General features: G+C 41.1%; 1 protein-coding gene across 3 annotated transcripts in view; it reads left to right on the top strand.

The window, feature by feature from the left end:
• LOC113938707 (serine/threonine-protein phosphatase 4 regulatory subunit 1-like) overlaps positions 1-18887 on the top strand; it is a 104554-nt gene that overhangs the window by 42695 nt on the left and 42972 nt on the right. For all 3 annotated transcript variants that reach the window (XM_027624231.2, XM_027624230.2, XM_027624232.2), the window contains exon 3: positions 458-590. In XM_027624231.2, the coding sequence (XP_027480032.1) occupies positions 493-590 (98 nt within the window). In that variant the 5' untranslated portion in view covers positions 458-492. The remainder of the gene's footprint in view (positions 1-457; positions 591-18887) is intronic.

The raw sequence follows: 18887 nt of genomic DNA, 5'->3' as shown, positions 1-18887 counted from the left end.
GTATGACGAGCATGTTTAGGACAAGACAAAATATGGGGCAGACTTTCTAGCATATTCTTGCTTATGAGATCCAACTCCTCTGTTTTTCTTTTGACCATTTAACACCTGCTTGCATAGCCCTCCATGGATGTTTCTCGTAGAGGTCAGCTGGCTGCTTTGTTCACTTGCTTCTGACTTCCCCAGCAGAGGGGAGATTCCATCCATGTTGATGAGAGGTGACTTGCGTCAGATTGATGGCACTGACAGAAGGACACTTAGCTTTTCTTTATGATCTGGTCTTGTCACCCTTCTCTTGGATTCTCAATCTACCCACTTCATTTTAGATGAGTTGTCAAGTTTGGAGACCCAGAGGCTCCCACTGGAAAGGGCCATGAAGGTAGAAAAGCGTGCTGCAAGGGCACTCCTTCGCTCAAGTGTGACCTGATGGATGTGGTTTTTCCCCCTCTTTCCCCTTTAGATGGATTTGAAGACTACGGCCCCGATCGGGACAGCATGAGGGTAACGGCCTTTCTGGACATCCCAGGCCAGGGTAATCTGCCTCCCCTCGCTCGCCTGGAAAAGTACGCTTTCAGTGACAACATCTTCAACCGGTGAGCTCCCCAGCCCTTCCCATGCTTACAGCCCTCCGCTGGGTCTGGGTTAAGCCGACGGTGGTCACCACTTCTCTGTGACAGCTCTGAGGACTCTCGTGGAGGAGGTGGAACACAGGCTGTTCCAGGTGGCTGGGATTCTGTCTGAATGGCACCCTTGGATTAGGTTTTCCCATTACTCTTGTTACTGTTTTACTGATCACCTGGTGAGCCAGGAATAAAATGCTGATGAAAGTTAATGGGGTTTAAATAATTAGGATTGCTAACTGGGTTTCTTTCACACGTTCCGTCCTCAGAAAAGGAAAATGCGTCGCATAATTGGCAAGCCTCAGTTGGAGCACTGCTTGCTCGTTTTGTTCCTCGACTGCCCTGAGCTCCGGGGACTTCGGTGAACTTGTCCTGCTGTGTTGTGTTGTCACTCCTCATGGTGCTGGCAGGATTATACTCCAGCCTCTGACCGTGCCTCTTCCACGGATGACCTTGACCCTTACTGCATGAAGAAAGCAGAAACCCAGACATTTCTTTCCATTGACAGCCCGCCCCAACCTGAATCTGAGGGCATTCTTCCCTCCTGTCCCAGAGGGGAAGGTATCCTCTCTTCTGGTCTCCCTTCCTCTATCAGATATGCCTTCTGTCTTCTGCCTCTTCCTTCTTGCCTGTGACACACTCCCTTTCCTTCCGCGCATGAGTCCTGGCATGTTTCTTGTTCTGAGCAGTCCTCTGGACTCCCCCACCTGCAGCCTTCCCTCGCATCTTTCCTTAAGCACACTGTTCTGTGAAGACTGGATGATACTCACTGAGTCTCTATTAAATATCTATTTAATATCTCTATCTATTAAATTGTAAAAGGCTCACAGCAATTGCTGCTGAGTGAGTTCAATTATTATCCCAATTTTACAGATAGGGAAATGATGATACTCTGAATGATGTCTCTTGATGAGCAGTTCTTAATTTAAATGTAGTTCATGGTTTCTCAACTTTTTCTTTTATGCTTAGTGCTTTCTTTTCATGTATAAGGAACGTTCTCGTCCCCTAAGGCCATGAAGATATTTTCCTTATGGGGCACCTGGGGGGCTAAGTCGGTCAAGTGTCTGACTCTTGATCTGAGCTCAGGTCTTGATCTCAGCGTCCTGAGTTCAAACCCCACATTGGGCTCCTTGCTGGGCGTGGAGCCTACTTAAAAAAAAAAAAGGTGTTTCCTTATATTGTCTTCTTGACGTTTTATTGTTTTACCTTTCACATGTGGATCTGCACTTTGTGTATGATGTGAGGTAGGAGTCAAGTTTCATTTCTTTCCACATGGTATGCACTTGACCTGGTGCCGTTTATTGAAAATACTACCTTTTATCTATGCTCTGCTTTGCCACCTTTGTCCTAAATCAAGTGTCCATATCTGAACATCCTGGTCTGCTTTCTTGGTCTGTTATCTCTTGTTGTGCCCGGACTATTCTGTCTTCATTACTGCAACTTTATCATCAAAATCTTGGTATTGGGTAGAGTAAGTCCGCCCACTTTGTTCTTCTTCAAGATTGTCTTGGCTGTTCTTGACTCTGCATTTCCAAATGCATTTTAGCACCAGTTCATCAATTTCTAGAAAAAAAAAGCCGCTGGGATTTTCAGTGGAATTGCATTGCATCTATAAATCAATTTGTAAAGTATTTGCACCTTTACAATATTTAGTTTTCTAGTCCTTCCATTTTTTAAAAATTTTCTTCAATTTCTTTGTGTCTGTGTGTGTGTGTTTTCTGTTGTAGAGATCTTCTGTACCTTTTTCGATTTAGCTCTAGGTATTTAATCTTCCACATGAATGTAAATGATATCATTTCTTAAAATTTAAATTCTAATTGCTGCTGATAATATGAAAATGGAATTGATTTTCTTATTTTGATTTTGTCTCCATTGATTATGCTAAGTTCACTTAATAATTTTAATAACTTCCCCCGGGGGTTCTTTGGGTTTTCTGCATACTGCACGATGTTGTGTGTGAAATTCAGTAGTTTGATTTTTTCTTTTCCTATCTTGTTTTATATTTTTAGTAGCTACATCTTATCAGCTTAGGATAATTTATATTTCTAATTTGTTAAGAGATTATTTTTACACTTTTTTAATTAAAAAAAAGTTTTTAATTTTTATTTTTTTAAAAGATTTTATTTATTTGGCAGAGAGAGACACACTGAGAGAGGGACAACAAGCAGGAGGAGTGGGAGAGGAAGAAGCAGGCCTCCCACGGAGCAGGGAGCCCGATGTGGAGCTTGATCCCAGGACTCTGGGATCGTGACCTGAGCCGAAGGCAGATTCTTAACGACTGAGCCACCCAGGCACCCCATAAAAAGTTTTTAATTTTTTAAAAGATTTCATTTATTCATTTGAGAGAGAGGGAGAGAGAGTGCACAAGTGGGGGGAAGGGCAGAGGGACAAGCAGCGAGATGTGGCTCGATCCCAGGATCCTGAGATCATGACCTTAGCTGAAGTCAGATGCTTAACCAGCTGAGCCACCCAGGTGCCCCTTAATTTAAAAAAAGTAAAAAAAAATTTTTTTAAGGAATCTCTATGCCCAGTGTGGGGCCCGAACTCACAACCCCAAGATCCAAAGTCTCATGCTCTACCAGCTGAGCCAGCCAGGGGCCCCTGTTTTTAAACTTTTAAAAATAACTTCATACTTAAAGAAGTTTCAAGAATAGTAGGAAGAGGGGTGTCTGGGTGGCTCAGTCGTTAAGCGTCTGCCTTCAGCTCAGGTCATGATCCCAGGGTCCTGGGATCAAGCCCAGGGATCAAGCCCCGCATCGGGCTCCCTGCTCCGCAGGAAGCCTGCTTCTCCCTCTCCCACTCCCCCTGCTTGTGTTTCCTCTCGCTGTGTCTCTCTCTTTCAAATAAATAAATAAAATCTTAAAAAAAAAAAAGAATGGTAGAAAGAATTCCTATTTTTTACTCAGATTCATCAGATTGTCAACAATTTGCAATGTTCGAGTTAACATTCACTCTCTATTTTCACATTTTTTTCTGAGCCATTTGAGAGTAAGTGTAGCCATCACGTTGCTTTCTCTCTATGGTGACTGCCGTGTGCATTTGTCTAACAAGGACATTTGCTGTTCACTTACAGAATCACAGTATAGTGATCAGAGTCAGGAAATTTAACTTTGATACAATACTGTTATCTAATATCTAGATTTTTAAAAAAGATTTTATTTATTTATTCCATTTGAGAGAAAGAGCAAGAGAGCTTGTGAGCGGGGGAAGGGGCAGAGGGAGAGGGAGAGAATCCCAAGTAGACCCTGCACTGAGCTTGGATACTGACGCAGGGCTCGATCCCAGGACCCTGAGATCATGACCTGAGCTGAAACCCAGAGTCAGATACTAAACTAACTGAACCATCCAGGTATGCTCTAATATCTAGGTTTTAATCAAATTGTCGAGGGGTCCTCAGAGAGTCCTTCGGGTTTTTATGTTTGGTTGGTTTTTAGGTCCAGAATCCAACCCAGCATCATAATTGCATTTGATCGTCATGTTTCTTTAGGCTCATTTAATTTCTAAAGTTTCTTAGCCTTTCTTTGCCTGTCATGATACTATTGACAGTTTTGAAGAGTACAGGTGATTTATTATATAGAATAAACTCACTAAGAGTTTTTAAAATTCCTCAATGAAGTCTGAATTTTATATAACGCTTTTTAAAAAATTTTTTATTGTTATGTTAATCACCATACATTACATCATTAGCTTTTGATGTAGTGTTCCATGATTCATTGTTTGTGCATAACACCCAGTGCTCCATGCAGAACGTCCCCTCTTTAATACCCATCACCAGGCTAACCCATCCCCCCACCCCCCTCGCCTCTAGAACCCTCAGTTTGTTTTTCAGAGTCCATCGTCTTTCGTGGTTCGTCTCCCCCTCCGACTTCCTCCCCTTCATTCTTCCCCTCCTGCTATCTTCTTCTTTTTTTTTCTTAACATATATTGCATTATTTGTTTCAGAGGTACAGATCTGTGATTCAACAGTCTTGCACAATTCACAGCACTCACCATAGCACATACCCTCCCCAATGTCTATCACCCAGCCACCCCCTCCCTCCCACCCCCCACCACTCCAGCAACCCTCAGTTTGTTTCCTGAGATTAAGAATTCCTCATATCAGTGAGGTCAGATGATACATGTCTTTCTGTGATTGACTTATTTCACTCAGCATAACACCCTCCAGTTCCATCCACGTCGTTGCAAATGGCAAGATCTCATTCCTTTTGATGGCTGCATAATATTCCATTGTGTATATATACCACAACTTCTTTATCCATTCATCTGTCGATGGACATCTTGACTCTTTCCACAGTTTGGCTATTGTGGCCATCGCTGCTATAAACATTGGGGTGCACGTACCCCTTCGGAAACCTACATTTGTATCTTTGTGGTAAATACCCACTGGTGCAATTGCTGGATCGTATGGTAGCTCTATTTTCAACTGTTTGAGGGACCTCCATACTGTTTTCCAGAGTGGCTGCACCAGCTTGCATTCCCACCAACAGTGTAGGAGGGTTCCCCTTTCTCCGCATCCCCGCCAACATCTGTCGTTTCCTGACTTCTTAATTTTAGCCATTCTGACTGGTGTGAGGAGGTATCTCATTGAGGTTTTGATTTGGATTTCCCTGATGCCGAGCGATGTTGAGCACTTTTTCATGTGTCTGTTGGCCATTTGGATGTCTTCTTTGGAAAAATGTCTGTTCATGTCTTCTGCCCATTTCTTGATTGGATCATTTGTTCTTTGGGTGTTGAGTTTGATAAGTTCTTTATAGATTTTGGATACTAGCCCTTTATCTGATATGTCATTTGCAAATATTTTCTCCCATTCTGTCGGTTGTCTTTTGGTTTTGTGGACTGTTTCTTTTGCTGTGCAAAAGCTTTTTATCTTGATGAAATCCCAAGAGTTCATTTTTGCCCTTGCTTCCCTTGCCTTTGGCGATGTTTCTAGGAAGAAGTTGCTGCGGCTGAGGTCAAAGAGGTTGCTACCTGTGTTCTCCTGTAGGATTTTGATGGACTCCTGTCTCACGTTTAGGTCTTTCAACCATTTGGAGTCTATTTTTGTGTGTGGTGTAAGGAAATGGTCCAGTTTCATTCTTCTGCATGTGGCTGTCCAATTTTCCCAACACCATTTGTTGAAGAGACTGTCTTTTTGCCATTGGACATTCTTTTCTGCTTTGTCAAAGATGAGTTGACCATAGAGTTGAGGGTCCATTTCTGGGCTCTCTATGCTGTTCCATTGATCTATGTGTCTGTTTTTGTGCCAGTACCATACTGTCTTGATGATGACAGCTTTGTAATAGAGCTGGAAGTCCAGAATTGTGATGCCACCAGCTTTGCTTTTCTTTTTCAATATTCCTCTGGCTATTCGGGGTCTCTTCTGGTTCCATACAAATTTTAGGATTATTTGTTCCATTTCTTTGAAAAAAGTGGATGGTATTTGGATGGGGATCGCATTGAATGTGTAGATTGCTCTAGGTAGCACTGACATCTTCACAATGTTGGTTCTTCCAATCCATGAGCATGGAACGTTTTTCCATTTCTTTGTGTCTTCTTCAATTTCTTTCATGAGTATTTTATAGTTCTCTGAGTACAGATCCTTTGCCTCTTTGGTTAAATTTATTCCTAGGTATCTTATGGTTTTGGGTGCAATTGTAAATGGGATCGACTCCTTGATTTGTCTCTCTTCTGTCTTGTTGGTGGTGTATAGGAATGCCGCTGATTTTTGTGCATTGATTTTATATAGTGCTACTTGACTGAATTCCTGTATGAGTTCTAGCAGTTTTGGGGTGGAGTCTTTTGGGTTTTCCACATACAGTATCATATCATCTGCAAAGAGTGAGAGTTTGACTTCCTCTTTGCCGATTTGGATGCCTTTGATTTCTTTTTGTTGTCTGATTGCTGTGGCTAGGACTTCTAATACTATGTTGAATAGCAGTGGTGAGAGTGGACATCCCTGCCGCGTTCCTGACCTTAGGGGAAAAGCTCTCAGCTTTTCCCCATTGAGAATGATATTCACTGTAGGTTTTTCATAGATGGCTTTTATGATTTGAGGTATGTACCCTCTATCCCTATACTCTGAAGAGTTTTGATCAGGAAAGGATGCTGTACTTTGTCAAATGCTTTTTCTGCATCTATTGAGAGGATCCTATGATTCTTGTTCTTTCTTTTGTTAATGTATTGTATCATGTTGATTGATTTGCGGATGTTGAACCAACCTTGCAGCCCAGGGATAAATCCCACTTGGTCATGGTGAATAATCCTTTTAATGTACTGTTGGATCCTATTGGCTAGTATTTTGGTGAGAATTTTTGCATCCATGTTCATCAAGGATATTGGTCTGTAATTCTCCTTTTTGATGGGGTCTTTGGTTTTGGGATCAAGGTAATGGTGGCCTCATAAAACGAGTTTGGAAGTTTTCCTTCCATTTCTAGTTTTTGGAACAGTTTCAGGAGAATAGGTATTAATTCTTCTTTAAATGTTTGGTAGAATTCCCCTGGGAAGCCATCTGGCCCCGGGCTTTTGTTTCTTGGGAGATTTTTTTTTTTTTTAAGATTTTTTAAATTTATTTATTGAGAGAGAGAGAGAGAGAGAATGGTAGAGAGAGAGCATGAGAGGGAAGAAGGTCAGAGGGAGAAGCAGACTCCCCACCGAGCAAGGAGCCGGATGTGGGACTCGATCCCTGGACTCCAGGATCATGACCTGAGCCGAAGGCAGTCGCTTAACTGACTGAGCCACCCAGGTGCCCCGTTTCTTGGGAGATTTTTGATGACTGCTTCAAATTCCTTAGTGGTTATAGGTCTGTTCAGGTTTTCTATTTCTTCCTGGTTCAATTTTGGTAGTTGATACATTTCTAGGAATGCATCCATTTCTTCCAGGTTATCTAATTTGCTGGCATAGAGTTGCTCATGATATGTTCTTATAATTGTTTGTATGTCTTTGGTGTTGGTTGTGATCTCTCCTCTTTCATTCATGATTTTGTTGATTTGGGTCATTTCTCTTTTCTTTTTGATAAGTCTGGCCAGGGGTTTATCAATCTTGTTAATTCTTTCAAAGAACCATCTCCTAGTTTCGTTGATCTGTTCTACTGTTCTTTTGGTTTCTATTTCATTGATTTCTGCTCTGATCTTTATGATTTCTCTTCTCCTGCTGGGTTTAGGCTTTATTTGCTATTCTTTCTCCAGCTCCTTTAGGTGTAGGGTTAGGTTGTGTATTTGAGACCTTTCTTGTTTCTTGAGAAAGGCTTGTATTGCTATATACTTTCCTCTCAGGACTGCCTTTGCTGTATCCCAAATATTTTGAACAGTTGTGTTTTCATTTTCATTGGTTTCCATGAATTTTTTTAATTCTTCTTTAATTTCCTGGTTGACCCATTCTTTGTTTAGTAGGATGCTCTTTAGCCTCCATGTATTTGAGTTCTTTCCGACTTTCCTCTTGTGATTGAGTTCTAGTTTCAAAGCACTGTGGTCTGAAAATATGCAGGGAATTATCCCAATCTTTTGGTATCGGTTGAGACCTGATTTGTGACCTAGGATGTGATCAATTCTGGAGAATGTTCCATGGGCACTAGAGAAGAATGTGTATTCCATTGCTTTGGGATGGAATGTTCTGAATATGTCTGTGAAGTCCATTTTGTCCAGTGTTTCATTTAAAGTCATTATTTCCTTGTTGATCTTTTGCTTTGATGATCTGTCCATTTCAGTCAGGGGGGTGTTAAAGTCCCCCATTATTATTGTATTGTTCTCAATGTGTTTCTTTGCTTTTGTTATTAATTGCCTTATATAATTGGCTGCTCCCATGTTAGGGGTATAGATATTTACAATTGTTAGATCTTCTTGTTGGATAGACCCTTTAAGTAGGATATAGTGTCTTTCTTCATCTCTTATTACAGTCTTTGTTTTAAAATCTAATTTGTCTGATACAAGGATTGCCACCCCAGCTTTCTTTTGGTGTCCATTAGCATGGTAAATGGTTTTCTACCCCCTCACTTTCAATGTGGGGGTGTCTTTGGGTCTAAAATGAGTCTCTTGCAGACAGCATATGGATGGGTCTTGTTTTTTAATCCAATCTGATAGCCTGTGTCTTTTGATTGGGGCATTGAGCCCATTTACATTCAGGGTAACTATTAAAAGATATGAATTTAGTGCCTTTGTATTGCCTGTAAGGTGACTGTTACTGTATATTGTCTGTGTTCCTTTCTGATCTATGCTGCTTTTAGGCTCTCTCTTTGCATAGAGGACCCCTTTCAATATTTCTTGTAGGGCTGGTTTCGTGTGTGCAAATTCCTAGTTTTTGTTTGTCCTGGGAAGCTTTTTATCTCTCCTTCTATTTTCACTGATAGCCTAGCTGGATATAGTATTCTTGGCTGCAGATTTTTCTCGTTTGGTGCTCTGAAGATATCTTGCCAGTCCTTTCTGGTCTGCCAGGTCTCTGTGGATAGGTCTGTTGCCAATCTAATGTTTCTACCATTGTAGGTTACATATCTCTTCTCCCGAGCTGCTTTCAGGATTTTCTCTGTCTCTGAGACTCGTAAGTTTTACTATTAGATGTCAGGGTGTTGACCTATTTTTACTGATTTTGAGAGGGGTTCTCTGTGCCTCCTGGATTTTGATGCCTGTTTCCTTCCCCACATTAGGGAAGTTCTCTGCTATTATTTGCTCCAATATACCTTCTGCCCCTCTCGCTCTTTCTTCTTCTGGGATCCCAATTATTCTCATGTTGTTTCGTGTTATCGTATCGCCTATCTCTCGAATTCTGCCCTCGTGATTCTAGAGTTGTTTCTCTCTCTTTTTCTCAGCCTCTTTATTTTCCATCATTTGGTCTTCTATATCGCTCATTCTCTCTTCTACCTCATTTATCCTAGCAGTTAGTGCCCCCATTTTTGATTGCACCTCATTAATAGCCTTTTTGATTTCGACCTGGTTAGATTTTAGTTCTTTTATTTCTCCAGAAAGGGTTTCTCTAATAACTTCCACGCTTTTTTCAAGCCCAGCTAGTATCTTTAAAGTCATGACTCTGAACTCTAGGTCCGACATTGTACTAATGTCCGTATTGAGGAGGTCCCTGGCTGACGGTACTACCTCTTGTTCTTTTTGCTGAGGTGATTTTTTTCGTCTTGTCATTTTGTCCAGAGGAGAATAGATGAATGAGAGAACAAAATGCTAACAGGTTAACAACGTCCCCAGCAAATATACTCTATACAAGTCAGAAAAGACCTGAAACCAGGAGAAAAGGGAAATAAAAAAGAAAGAGGAAAAAAGAAAAAGATAAAAACAAACAAAAACAGAACAAAACAAAAAAAAATATGATCAAATATGATCAGGCTAGTGCATAGATCAGTGCCACACACTAGATTTTGGGCGTATTTTGGTCTGTTAGAAGAAAGTGCCTCCTAAAATTTTAAAGGAAGAAATACTTATATATGTACAAAATAAGGGTACAATGAAGGGATGGAAGATGACTGTAAAGATGAAAATTATAAAAGATTTTATAAAAGGAATTGATAAGATAAGAAGTTGTTTGAAAAAAGAAAGAAGAAGATTTAAAAAAAAAAGGGAGAGAATGTGATCAGGCAAGAGACTAGAACAAAGCCATACACTAGTGATTTAGGGTATATTTTGATCTGTTAGAAGAAACTGTATCTCAAAATTTTAAAGAGAGAACAACATATATACATGCCAAAAATAAGGGTAGCTACTATGAAGGGATAAAATATGACTCTAAAAATGAAAAATAAAAAATGTTTTTTTAAAAAAGGGATTGATAAGATGTTGGTTGAAAAAGGGAAAAAGAAAAATTAAAAAAAAAAACAGTTAAAAAAATTAACTTTGAAAAACTAATGAATCATGGTGAAAAAGCCATGAATTCTATGTGCAGTATTCCCCTAGCGCTGGAGTTCTCCCGTTCTCCTTGATCGGTAAACTTGGTCTTGGGTTGCTGGCTGTTCGTGCTGATCTTCTGGGGGAGGGGCCTGTTGCCGTGGTTCCCAAATGTCTTTGCCGGAGGCGGAATTGCCCCGCCCTTGTCAGGCCGGGCTAAGCAATCTGCTCGGGTTTTCTCTCAGGAGCTTTTGTTCCCTGCAAGCTCTCGGTACAGCTTTGGAGGACTAGGGTGAAAATGGTGGCCTCCCAATCCCCGTCTGGAGGAGCCGAGAACTCGGGGCCCCGCCCCTCAGTGCACCCCCCAGAGAAAAGTAGTCACTCCCGTGTCCCCAGTTTCCGGCGGCACTCCGTGCTCACCCGGCCTGTGACGGAGCGTTTCTATCTCTGGCACCCCGTGTGGAGTCTCCAAACCCAGCAGATCCCTGCGGTGCGTTCCCGCGCCACTCCTCCCGGGGAAGGAAGGGGATTCTCCCCGGATCTGCCGCTTGTTGGGTCCCTGCTGCAGGAGCAGTGGCCCGACTGGGCCGCGGATCACAGTTTATGGCAACCCCGAGCTGAGAGCCCGCGCCTCGGCTCCGTCTCTGCAGCCGGCTTCCCTGCTCTGATACCTGGGAGCTCTGCCGCACTCAGGCACCCCCGGTCTTTCTGTGACCCTGAGAGTCCTGAGACCACACTGTCCCGCGAGGGTTCCACCCCCCGCTTAGCCCCTGGTGCGACGTCCCTCCGCGGAGCCGACTTCTAAACGCTCCGATTTTGGGCTCCGCGGCTCTAGCACTTGCCAGAAGCGGCCGACGGAGGCCCCTCCCCCGCCGTCTATCCTTCCGAATCTCGCCTCGGATTCACTTCTCCGCACGTCCTACCTTCCAGTAAGTGGTCGCTTCTCTGTTCAGAGAGTTGTTGCTACTCTCCTCTTCGGTCTCCTGTTGACTTTGGAGGTGGTCAGAATGGTTTGATCCCTATTCAGCTGAATTCCTGAGACCAGAGGAAATCCAGGTCTCCTACTCCTCCGCCATCTTGCTCCGCCCCCTGTATAACGCTTCTTTTACAAAATACAGCCCATACAGATAATTGGATGTAAAGCATAAGGAGTTCTTTTTTTTATTAATTTATTTTTTATTTATTTATTTTTGTGTAAGGAGTTTTTATGAAGCACATGCCCATGTGGCCGTTACTGAGGTCCTCCTGGACGTGTGCCCTCCCCGCCCTCCTGACCACCACTCCCTCCCTGCCACGTGGTGACCACCTTTGGATGGTTATGTTCATCACATCCTTAATCTTGTTTCTGGCCTTAGCGCCTAAGTGTCTGCTTCCAAAGAGAATAAGTTCATTTTGTTGTTTCTGAACTTGAAATATGGGAAATCATACAGGATATGTTACTTTGTGGTTTTGCATGTAGTTTTTGAGTTTTTCATTTTGTAACAGTGTTCTGTTGTTTGAGTATCCTGACATTTTATCTGTTGTTGGAGTAGCTCAGGTTTTCTCAGTCTTATGAAAAATTTTGCTATGAACAGTCTATTATACGTATCTGGGTGCACATCAGTACGCATCTCTGCAGGGCATATAACCGGGTGAGAATTCCTGTGTGAAGATACACGCTTGTCTTCTACTTTAGGAGATAGTGCCAGTTTCCAAAGTGATTGTATCAGTGTGCACTCCCACCTTTGCCCTACATTTTATCTGACAATTGGTATTGGCAGATTTGAAGATACTACCCAATTTGGTAGTGTGCTAGTTTATATAACGGTATCAGTTTGTGGTTTTAATTTACATCTTACTTTATGAGTTTGAACACCTTCTCATATGTTTGTTGGGCATCTGTATTTCTTTTTTGTGAAGTGCCCATTTAAATTTTTCTTTGGTAGGTAGGAGGAAGATGGATTGTCTTTTTATTGTTGACTGTGGGAACTCTTTGTATATTCTTGGTTTCAGACCTTGGTCAATTCTTAACGGCAAACATCTTCCCTCATCCTGTGGCTCGTGTTTCAGCTCTCTTTATAGTGTTCTTTTGGTGACCAGAAGCTGTTCATTTTGGTGTAAATTTATCAACATTTTCCTTTATCCTTAGTGCATTTTGGAGCTTCTTTAAAATGTCTTCCTCTACCCCAAGATCATAAATATACTGTTTTATATGGCTTTAAAAGCTTTATTTTTTTTTCTTTCACATTTAGGTCTACAATCCATCTGAAAGTAATTTTTGTTCATTGTGTGAAAGGGGTCCAGCTTCATTTTCTCAATTGTCACAATACCACTTATCAAAACTACGTCTTTTCCCCATTGCTCTAGGATGCCACCTCTGTTCTAGTCCAGTCTATGATAGTCTTTTTCTGGACTGTCTTTTCTTCCAGTAGTCTGTCTCCCCCTCAGCCAACACCACACTGTCTTGATTACTATAGATTTGTAGTAGTCTTGATACCTGATTGAGCAAGATTTGCCCTTTGTTTTTCTTCTTTGACATGATTTATTATTCTTGGTCCTTTGCATTTTCATATAAATTTCAAAATCCGCTCATCAGATTCTAATAAAACAAGATAAAACACCTGTTAGGATTTTTTAAAAGTCTTTTTTTTTTTTTAAGGATTTTATTTATTTGAGAGAGAGCACTAGAGAGAGAGAGAGAGCAAACAAACAGGGGGAGCAGGAGAGAGAGACGCAGGCTCCCTGCGAGCCTGACGTGGGGCTCCATCCCAGGACTTGGGATCACGACCTGAGCTGAAGGCAGACTCTTAACCAACTGAGCTACCCAGGCACCCCCCCCCCCATTAGGATTTTGCTTGGGTTTGCATTGAATGAATAGGTTGTTTTAGAGAATATCGCCCTCTTTACAATATTTAGACTTCTAATCCATAAACATGGTATATCTCTCTAATTATGTAGGTTTTCTTTAATGTCTCAGTAAAATTTGGTCATTTTCTCTGTAGAAGTTTTGTGCTTTTTTGCTGGTGTATTTGAAAGGAAATCCAAAACATCATATCATTTTATCTAGTTAAAGACTTAAATCTAACTGCCATATCATTATCACACTCAACCCAATTAATAATAATGCCTTCCAGTCTATGTTAAATTTTCCCTGACTGTCTCAAAAATGCCTTTTATGGTTGATTTGTTTGAATCATGATCCAAATAAGGTCCACACATTTCATAGGTAGATGTGTCTCTTAAGTCTTTTTTTGTTTATAGTTTTTTTCCTTTTGATCTTAAATCTCTTTTAATCTCTAATTGATTCTCCCTCTCATCTTCTCTCTACATCATCTATTTGTTTGAAGGGGTCATTAGTCTTGTAGAATTTTCCACATTCTAGATTTAGTGGTCATTATTCTCATGGCGTAATTTAACATAATCCTTTGTTCTTTGTATTTTCTGTAAACCGAAAATTACACTTGGAGACTTGATTAGATTCTGCTTCAGTTTTTTTTTTTTTTTAAACAATACTTCATGTGTTGTTTTGTATACTTCTCATTACAAAACATCAGGAAACAATGTCTGGGTGTCCCACTTTTGGAGATGTTCATATTGAGCAGTGGGCGCAGGTGTTGGATTCTTTCATTACAAAACTCCCCACCAGCCTTTCTTCTCATGACTTTAGTGGTCACAAATCATCATTGCTTAGATCTGTTATCTCATTATGTGTTGGAAAATGGCAATTTTCTTTTTATTGTCTGTGAAATCTGTAGTATGGCCCCATTTTCCATTCTGTTACTGGTTATTGGTGCCTTTTCTTTTGTTTCCCCCTGGATAATTCTTACCAGAGGATTATCAAGTGTATTAGTTCTGTTGAAGAATCAAGTTTTGGCTTTGATATTCTCTATTGTGTGTTTATTTTCTAGTTCAGTAATTTCTGCTCTTAATTTCTATTATTTTCTTTTTTGGGGGGAAATTAGTTGCTGTTCTTTTTCTTCTTGTGAGGTATGTTTAACTGTTTTTTTTGCCTTTTTAAAATAACATCGGCATTTTAAATTGTAAGATTGCTGTTAAGTCCTGGAAGTACCTCAGTGTTATATTAGGTGCATCTTCATGTTCTGGTATTAATATTTTTATTACCTTTCAGTATAAAGTATTTTCAATGTCTATAATGATTTCTCCTTTGATCAATGAGTTATTTAGAAGTATGTTGCTTAATTTCCAAATATTGGAGGATTTTCCAGGTATCTTTCTGTTATTTTATTCTGAGTTTAAGTCTAATGTGGTCAGAGAACATACTTGGTATTATTTCTTTTCTTTTTAATTTTTTGGAATTGTTTTATGGTGGTGAATGTTCCAGGTACACTTGAAGGGAATGTGCATCCTGGTGTTTTTGGTTAGAGTATCTTAAAATGTCGGTTAGAACAAGTTGGCTGAGAATATTGTTCAGGTCTTCTGTTTTCTTACTTATTTTCTGTCTACTTGCTCTGTCAGTTACTAAGAGAGGAATGTTAGAATCTGCAACTATAATTTTGGATTTTTCTGTTTTTCAATTCTAACAGTTTATTTTGTAAATCTTGAAGCTCTGATCTTGGGTGCATACACGTTTAGTATTGTTCTGTTTTCTTGAATGAGTTGATTTATCTGTCTCTTTGTAATGTCCCTCTTTGTCCCTAGTGATGTTCCTTTCTCTGAAGCTTGCTGTCTGAATTTAAAATATACACTCAGCTTTTTTTTCTTTTTAAGATTTTTATGTATTTATTTGACAGAGAGAGAGACAGCTAGAGAGGGAACACAAGCAGGGGGAGTGGCAGAGGGAGAAGCAGGCTCCTGGCTGAGCAGGGAGCTCGATGCGGGGCTCGATCCCAGGACCCTGGGCTCATGACCTGAGCCGAAGGCAGATGCTAAATGACTGAGCCACCCAGGGGCCCCTACACTCAGCTTTCTTTTGATTACTGACTATATGATATATTTCTGTGTATACTTTTATTTTTAGCCTGCCCATGTCTTATATTTAAAGTGTGGTTATTATAGAAGGCATGTAGTTGGGTCTTGCTTTTTTACCCAGTTGCACAATCTCTGCCTTTTCATTTTAATGTTTATACCATGTATGTTTGAAGTGACTGTTGATATGGTTTGGTTTACATCTACCATCTTGCTATTTGTTTTCTATTGATTCAACTCTTGCTATTTCTATTTCATTGTTATTCATATTATTCATTATTTCATTATTTGAAATAGAAGAATCACTTTTTTTGTCCTATGGACTTTTTCTTTTTTAGGATTCCCGGGTATCTTCACTATGGCTTATCAGTTATGTCCCCTTTAAAAAATTGTTATTGTGTTGTTCTAGGGATTATAATATACTTCTCTAAATTGTTACAACATATATTCAGATGAGATGAATGATGCCGCTGTTCATACGGTACAAGGTACGGGAGTGCAGAGCACGCTTCCATGGACTGCTGTGGTCTCTTCCCCAGCCCCTGTGCTGTTGTTTTTCTGCATTTTACTTCCATACACCATTATACATCCCACAGTACCTTGTTACTTTATTTCCTGAAGATATGCAACCATCTTTTAAAGCAATTAAAATGACAAAAATATTTTTTATATTGACCATAATTTATACCATTTTCGTGCTTTTTATTTCTTTTTGTAAAATGCCCATTTTCATCTGGCATCCTTTTGCTGCGAGGACTTCCTTTAACAATTCTTGATAGCACAAGACTGCTATCAGTGAATTCTCATAGCTTTTGTCTGAAACGGTCTTTATTTCACTTTCATTTTTTAAATTTAATTAATAAACTTTAATTTTGAGAGCGATTTTGGATTTCAAGAAAAATTGAGCAGAGAGTACAGAGCATTCCTGTATTCCTTAACTGCCCAAGCATGCCCGACCCTTCCAAGAGACCTTCAGCCTCATATTCATCACACTTATTTTCAAACCCTTGTGTGATCGTTCCCGCATCTGGGTCTGATGTCCTCCCCCTCCTTGTCCTTCTGCCTGCCTCCTGCTCCTCCTCACCCTCCGCTCCCCCGCGTTCTTCTCTTTCTTAAGGCTCTCATCACTGTTCATCATCTTCAGTTTTCTTGCCTACATTTGGGTCTAAACTGTGCCCTTCAGGGCAGGCTCTGGAACTTGCTCATCTCTTGCCCTGAGTCTAGGGCTACTTAATTGGGCTTAACTCATGATAATGACTGCACGAGTGGGTGAGGGAGAGAAGGGACAAAGACACAAGGGGTAGCTTCCATGGTAAGATTTCCAGGAAACATTGCCATGTAAAATTGAGCCATCCTCTTTATACTTTAAAAAATGCACAAAAATAACACATACTTGAAACATTTAGCAATTTCAGAAGTTAAAATAGTGAGAATTTCCCTTCTTCCCCCACTACAGCCTAGGGTAATATGTGGTTCCAGACTTTTCCCTGATTGAGTGTATGTGTATACGACTACATGTATTGCGCATCTATACATAAATATGATTTGTATTAAGAAATAGGTTCATACTGCATATAAAATTCTTCACCATGTTTTTTCATTTACATGAATTTTCAGGAGCATCTTTCTAAGTCAGTGCATATCTACAGGTACCTTTAAAAGTGCTTCTGGGGGCGCCTGGGTGGCTCGGTCGTTAAGCATCCGCCTTTGGCTCAGGTCATGAGCCCAGGGTCCTGGGATCGAGCCCCGCATCGGGCTCCCTGCTCAGCAGGAAGCCTGCTTCTCCCTCTCCCACTCCCCCTGCTTGTGTTCCCTTTCTCGCTGTCTCTCTCTCTCTCTTTGTCAAATAATAAAATAACTAAAAATCTTTAAAAAAAAATAAAAGTGCTTCTGTATAGAACGCTGTTATGTAGATATAATTTACTTAAGTCTCCCTCTTGGGTAGACATTTTGATTGCAGTTCTTTGCTTATATTGTAGTACTAATGGCTGACACGCTACAGGGCTTACCATGGGCCAAGGACCGTGCTATGAGCTTCCTGGGCACAATCTCATTTAACCTTTCTGACGCTTTTCTCAGTCATGCACAGTCATTCTCTCTTCTTTCTTCTCATTAGCATAGCTGACACTGAGAAGTATTGAGACTCATACTTCTGGACTCTGCTTATGCACTATGACCTCTCCAGGTCATTCCGTAAAGCAGCCAGGTTTTCCAGAGTGTTGGTGCCGAAGCACTGATTTGTTTGAGTCTTTAGCTCTTTCCCATTCCGTGTTCACTGCGGTGGATTTGTCCCCCCCTGTTTCAGGGGCCCTCTCTTACCATCTCCTCACTTCCCTTAAGAGGGCAGGTCCCTTGTGACCACTTGAGGCTGGATGCAGATCTCTCTATCCATTCTATGGCCCTACGAGCAGATTGGGGATCTTAGTTGCTTGATTTCCCAGGGGAGGCCAACCTGAATGTGGTCCAGTGAAATGTAATCAGGGACTTTATAGTGTCTGTTTTCGTCTTTCCTAAACCTCCTGGCTGCCACATCTCAACCTTTCATCCCAGGGGTGGTATAAGTCTCTCCGTGGACAGGCTTGAGTTGATGGATTTCTTCCTGTAGTGTGCTGGGCCAAAAGACTACCTCTTTGAATTCGACATTTCTAGTCTTTTCCTGCAAATCAGGGTGGGTTTTCGACGTCAGCTAATTCTGATGCATGGCCAGAAATGATGCACCCTGCCCCTGGGTTGTCAGGGGCTCTCAGGAGCAGGCAGAGGCAGTCAGGGGCTCCTTTCCATTCGTCCCAAGAAGGCTTTCAGGAGTGCCTGTCCCCCCTTATGCCCCGAGGCCTCCAGGCCACCACTGTAAGCCACCGCTGATCTGCACTGATATTTCCCCTCGTTAATGTCTGTTTAAAACAGCTTTACTGAGGCATATTTTTCATGCAGTAAAATCCACCCATCTAAAGCATCCGGTGAGATGAGTCTGGGTAAATGTAAACAGTCTTGCGACCCTCAGCCACAGTCACATTTGGACATGGCCATATTACCCTTGTTTCCTTGTTCCTCCCTTTGCCAGCAGTCCCTCGATCCCGCCTCACTGCAGACCAGGAACCATCGATTTGTTTCTGGAGGCTAAGGTTTTTCCTTTTCTAGAACTTCATATGAATGGAATCATGTGGTATGTTGTCTTTTCTCTCTGGCTGCTTTTTCTTAGTAAAATACATTTGAAATTCGTCCCTGTTGTTACCCCTAGGGTTCCTTTTTAGTGCTGAGTCGTATTCCATTGTATGGATAGTTGGTGTCTTGTGTCTGTGTTCCCCAGTTGAGGAACATTGAGATGTTATCCATTTCGTGGCTATTGTGAATCATGCTAATGTGAACATTTGTGTACACGTCTGTGTGTGGACATAACTTTTCATTTCACTTGGGTAGATACCTAAGAGGGAATTACTGGGTTGAATGATAAATATATATTTAGCTTCCTGAGAAACTGCCAATTGTTTTTGAAATTACAGTGCTGTTTTGCATTCCTACCAACAATGTCTGTGGGTTCCTGTTGTCCCATATATTTACCAGCATAGGT

Source organism: Zalophus californianus, chromosome 8 (genome assembly GCF_009762305.2).
Source record: "Zalophus californianus isolate mZalCal1 chromosome 8, mZalCal1.pri.v2, whole genome shotgun sequence".
Taxonomy (NCBI): Eukaryota; Metazoa; Chordata; class Mammalia; order Carnivora; family Otariidae; genus Zalophus; species Zalophus californianus.
Note: the sequence above shows the minus strand (reverse complement) of the source record. Positions and strands in the feature narration are given on the sequence as shown.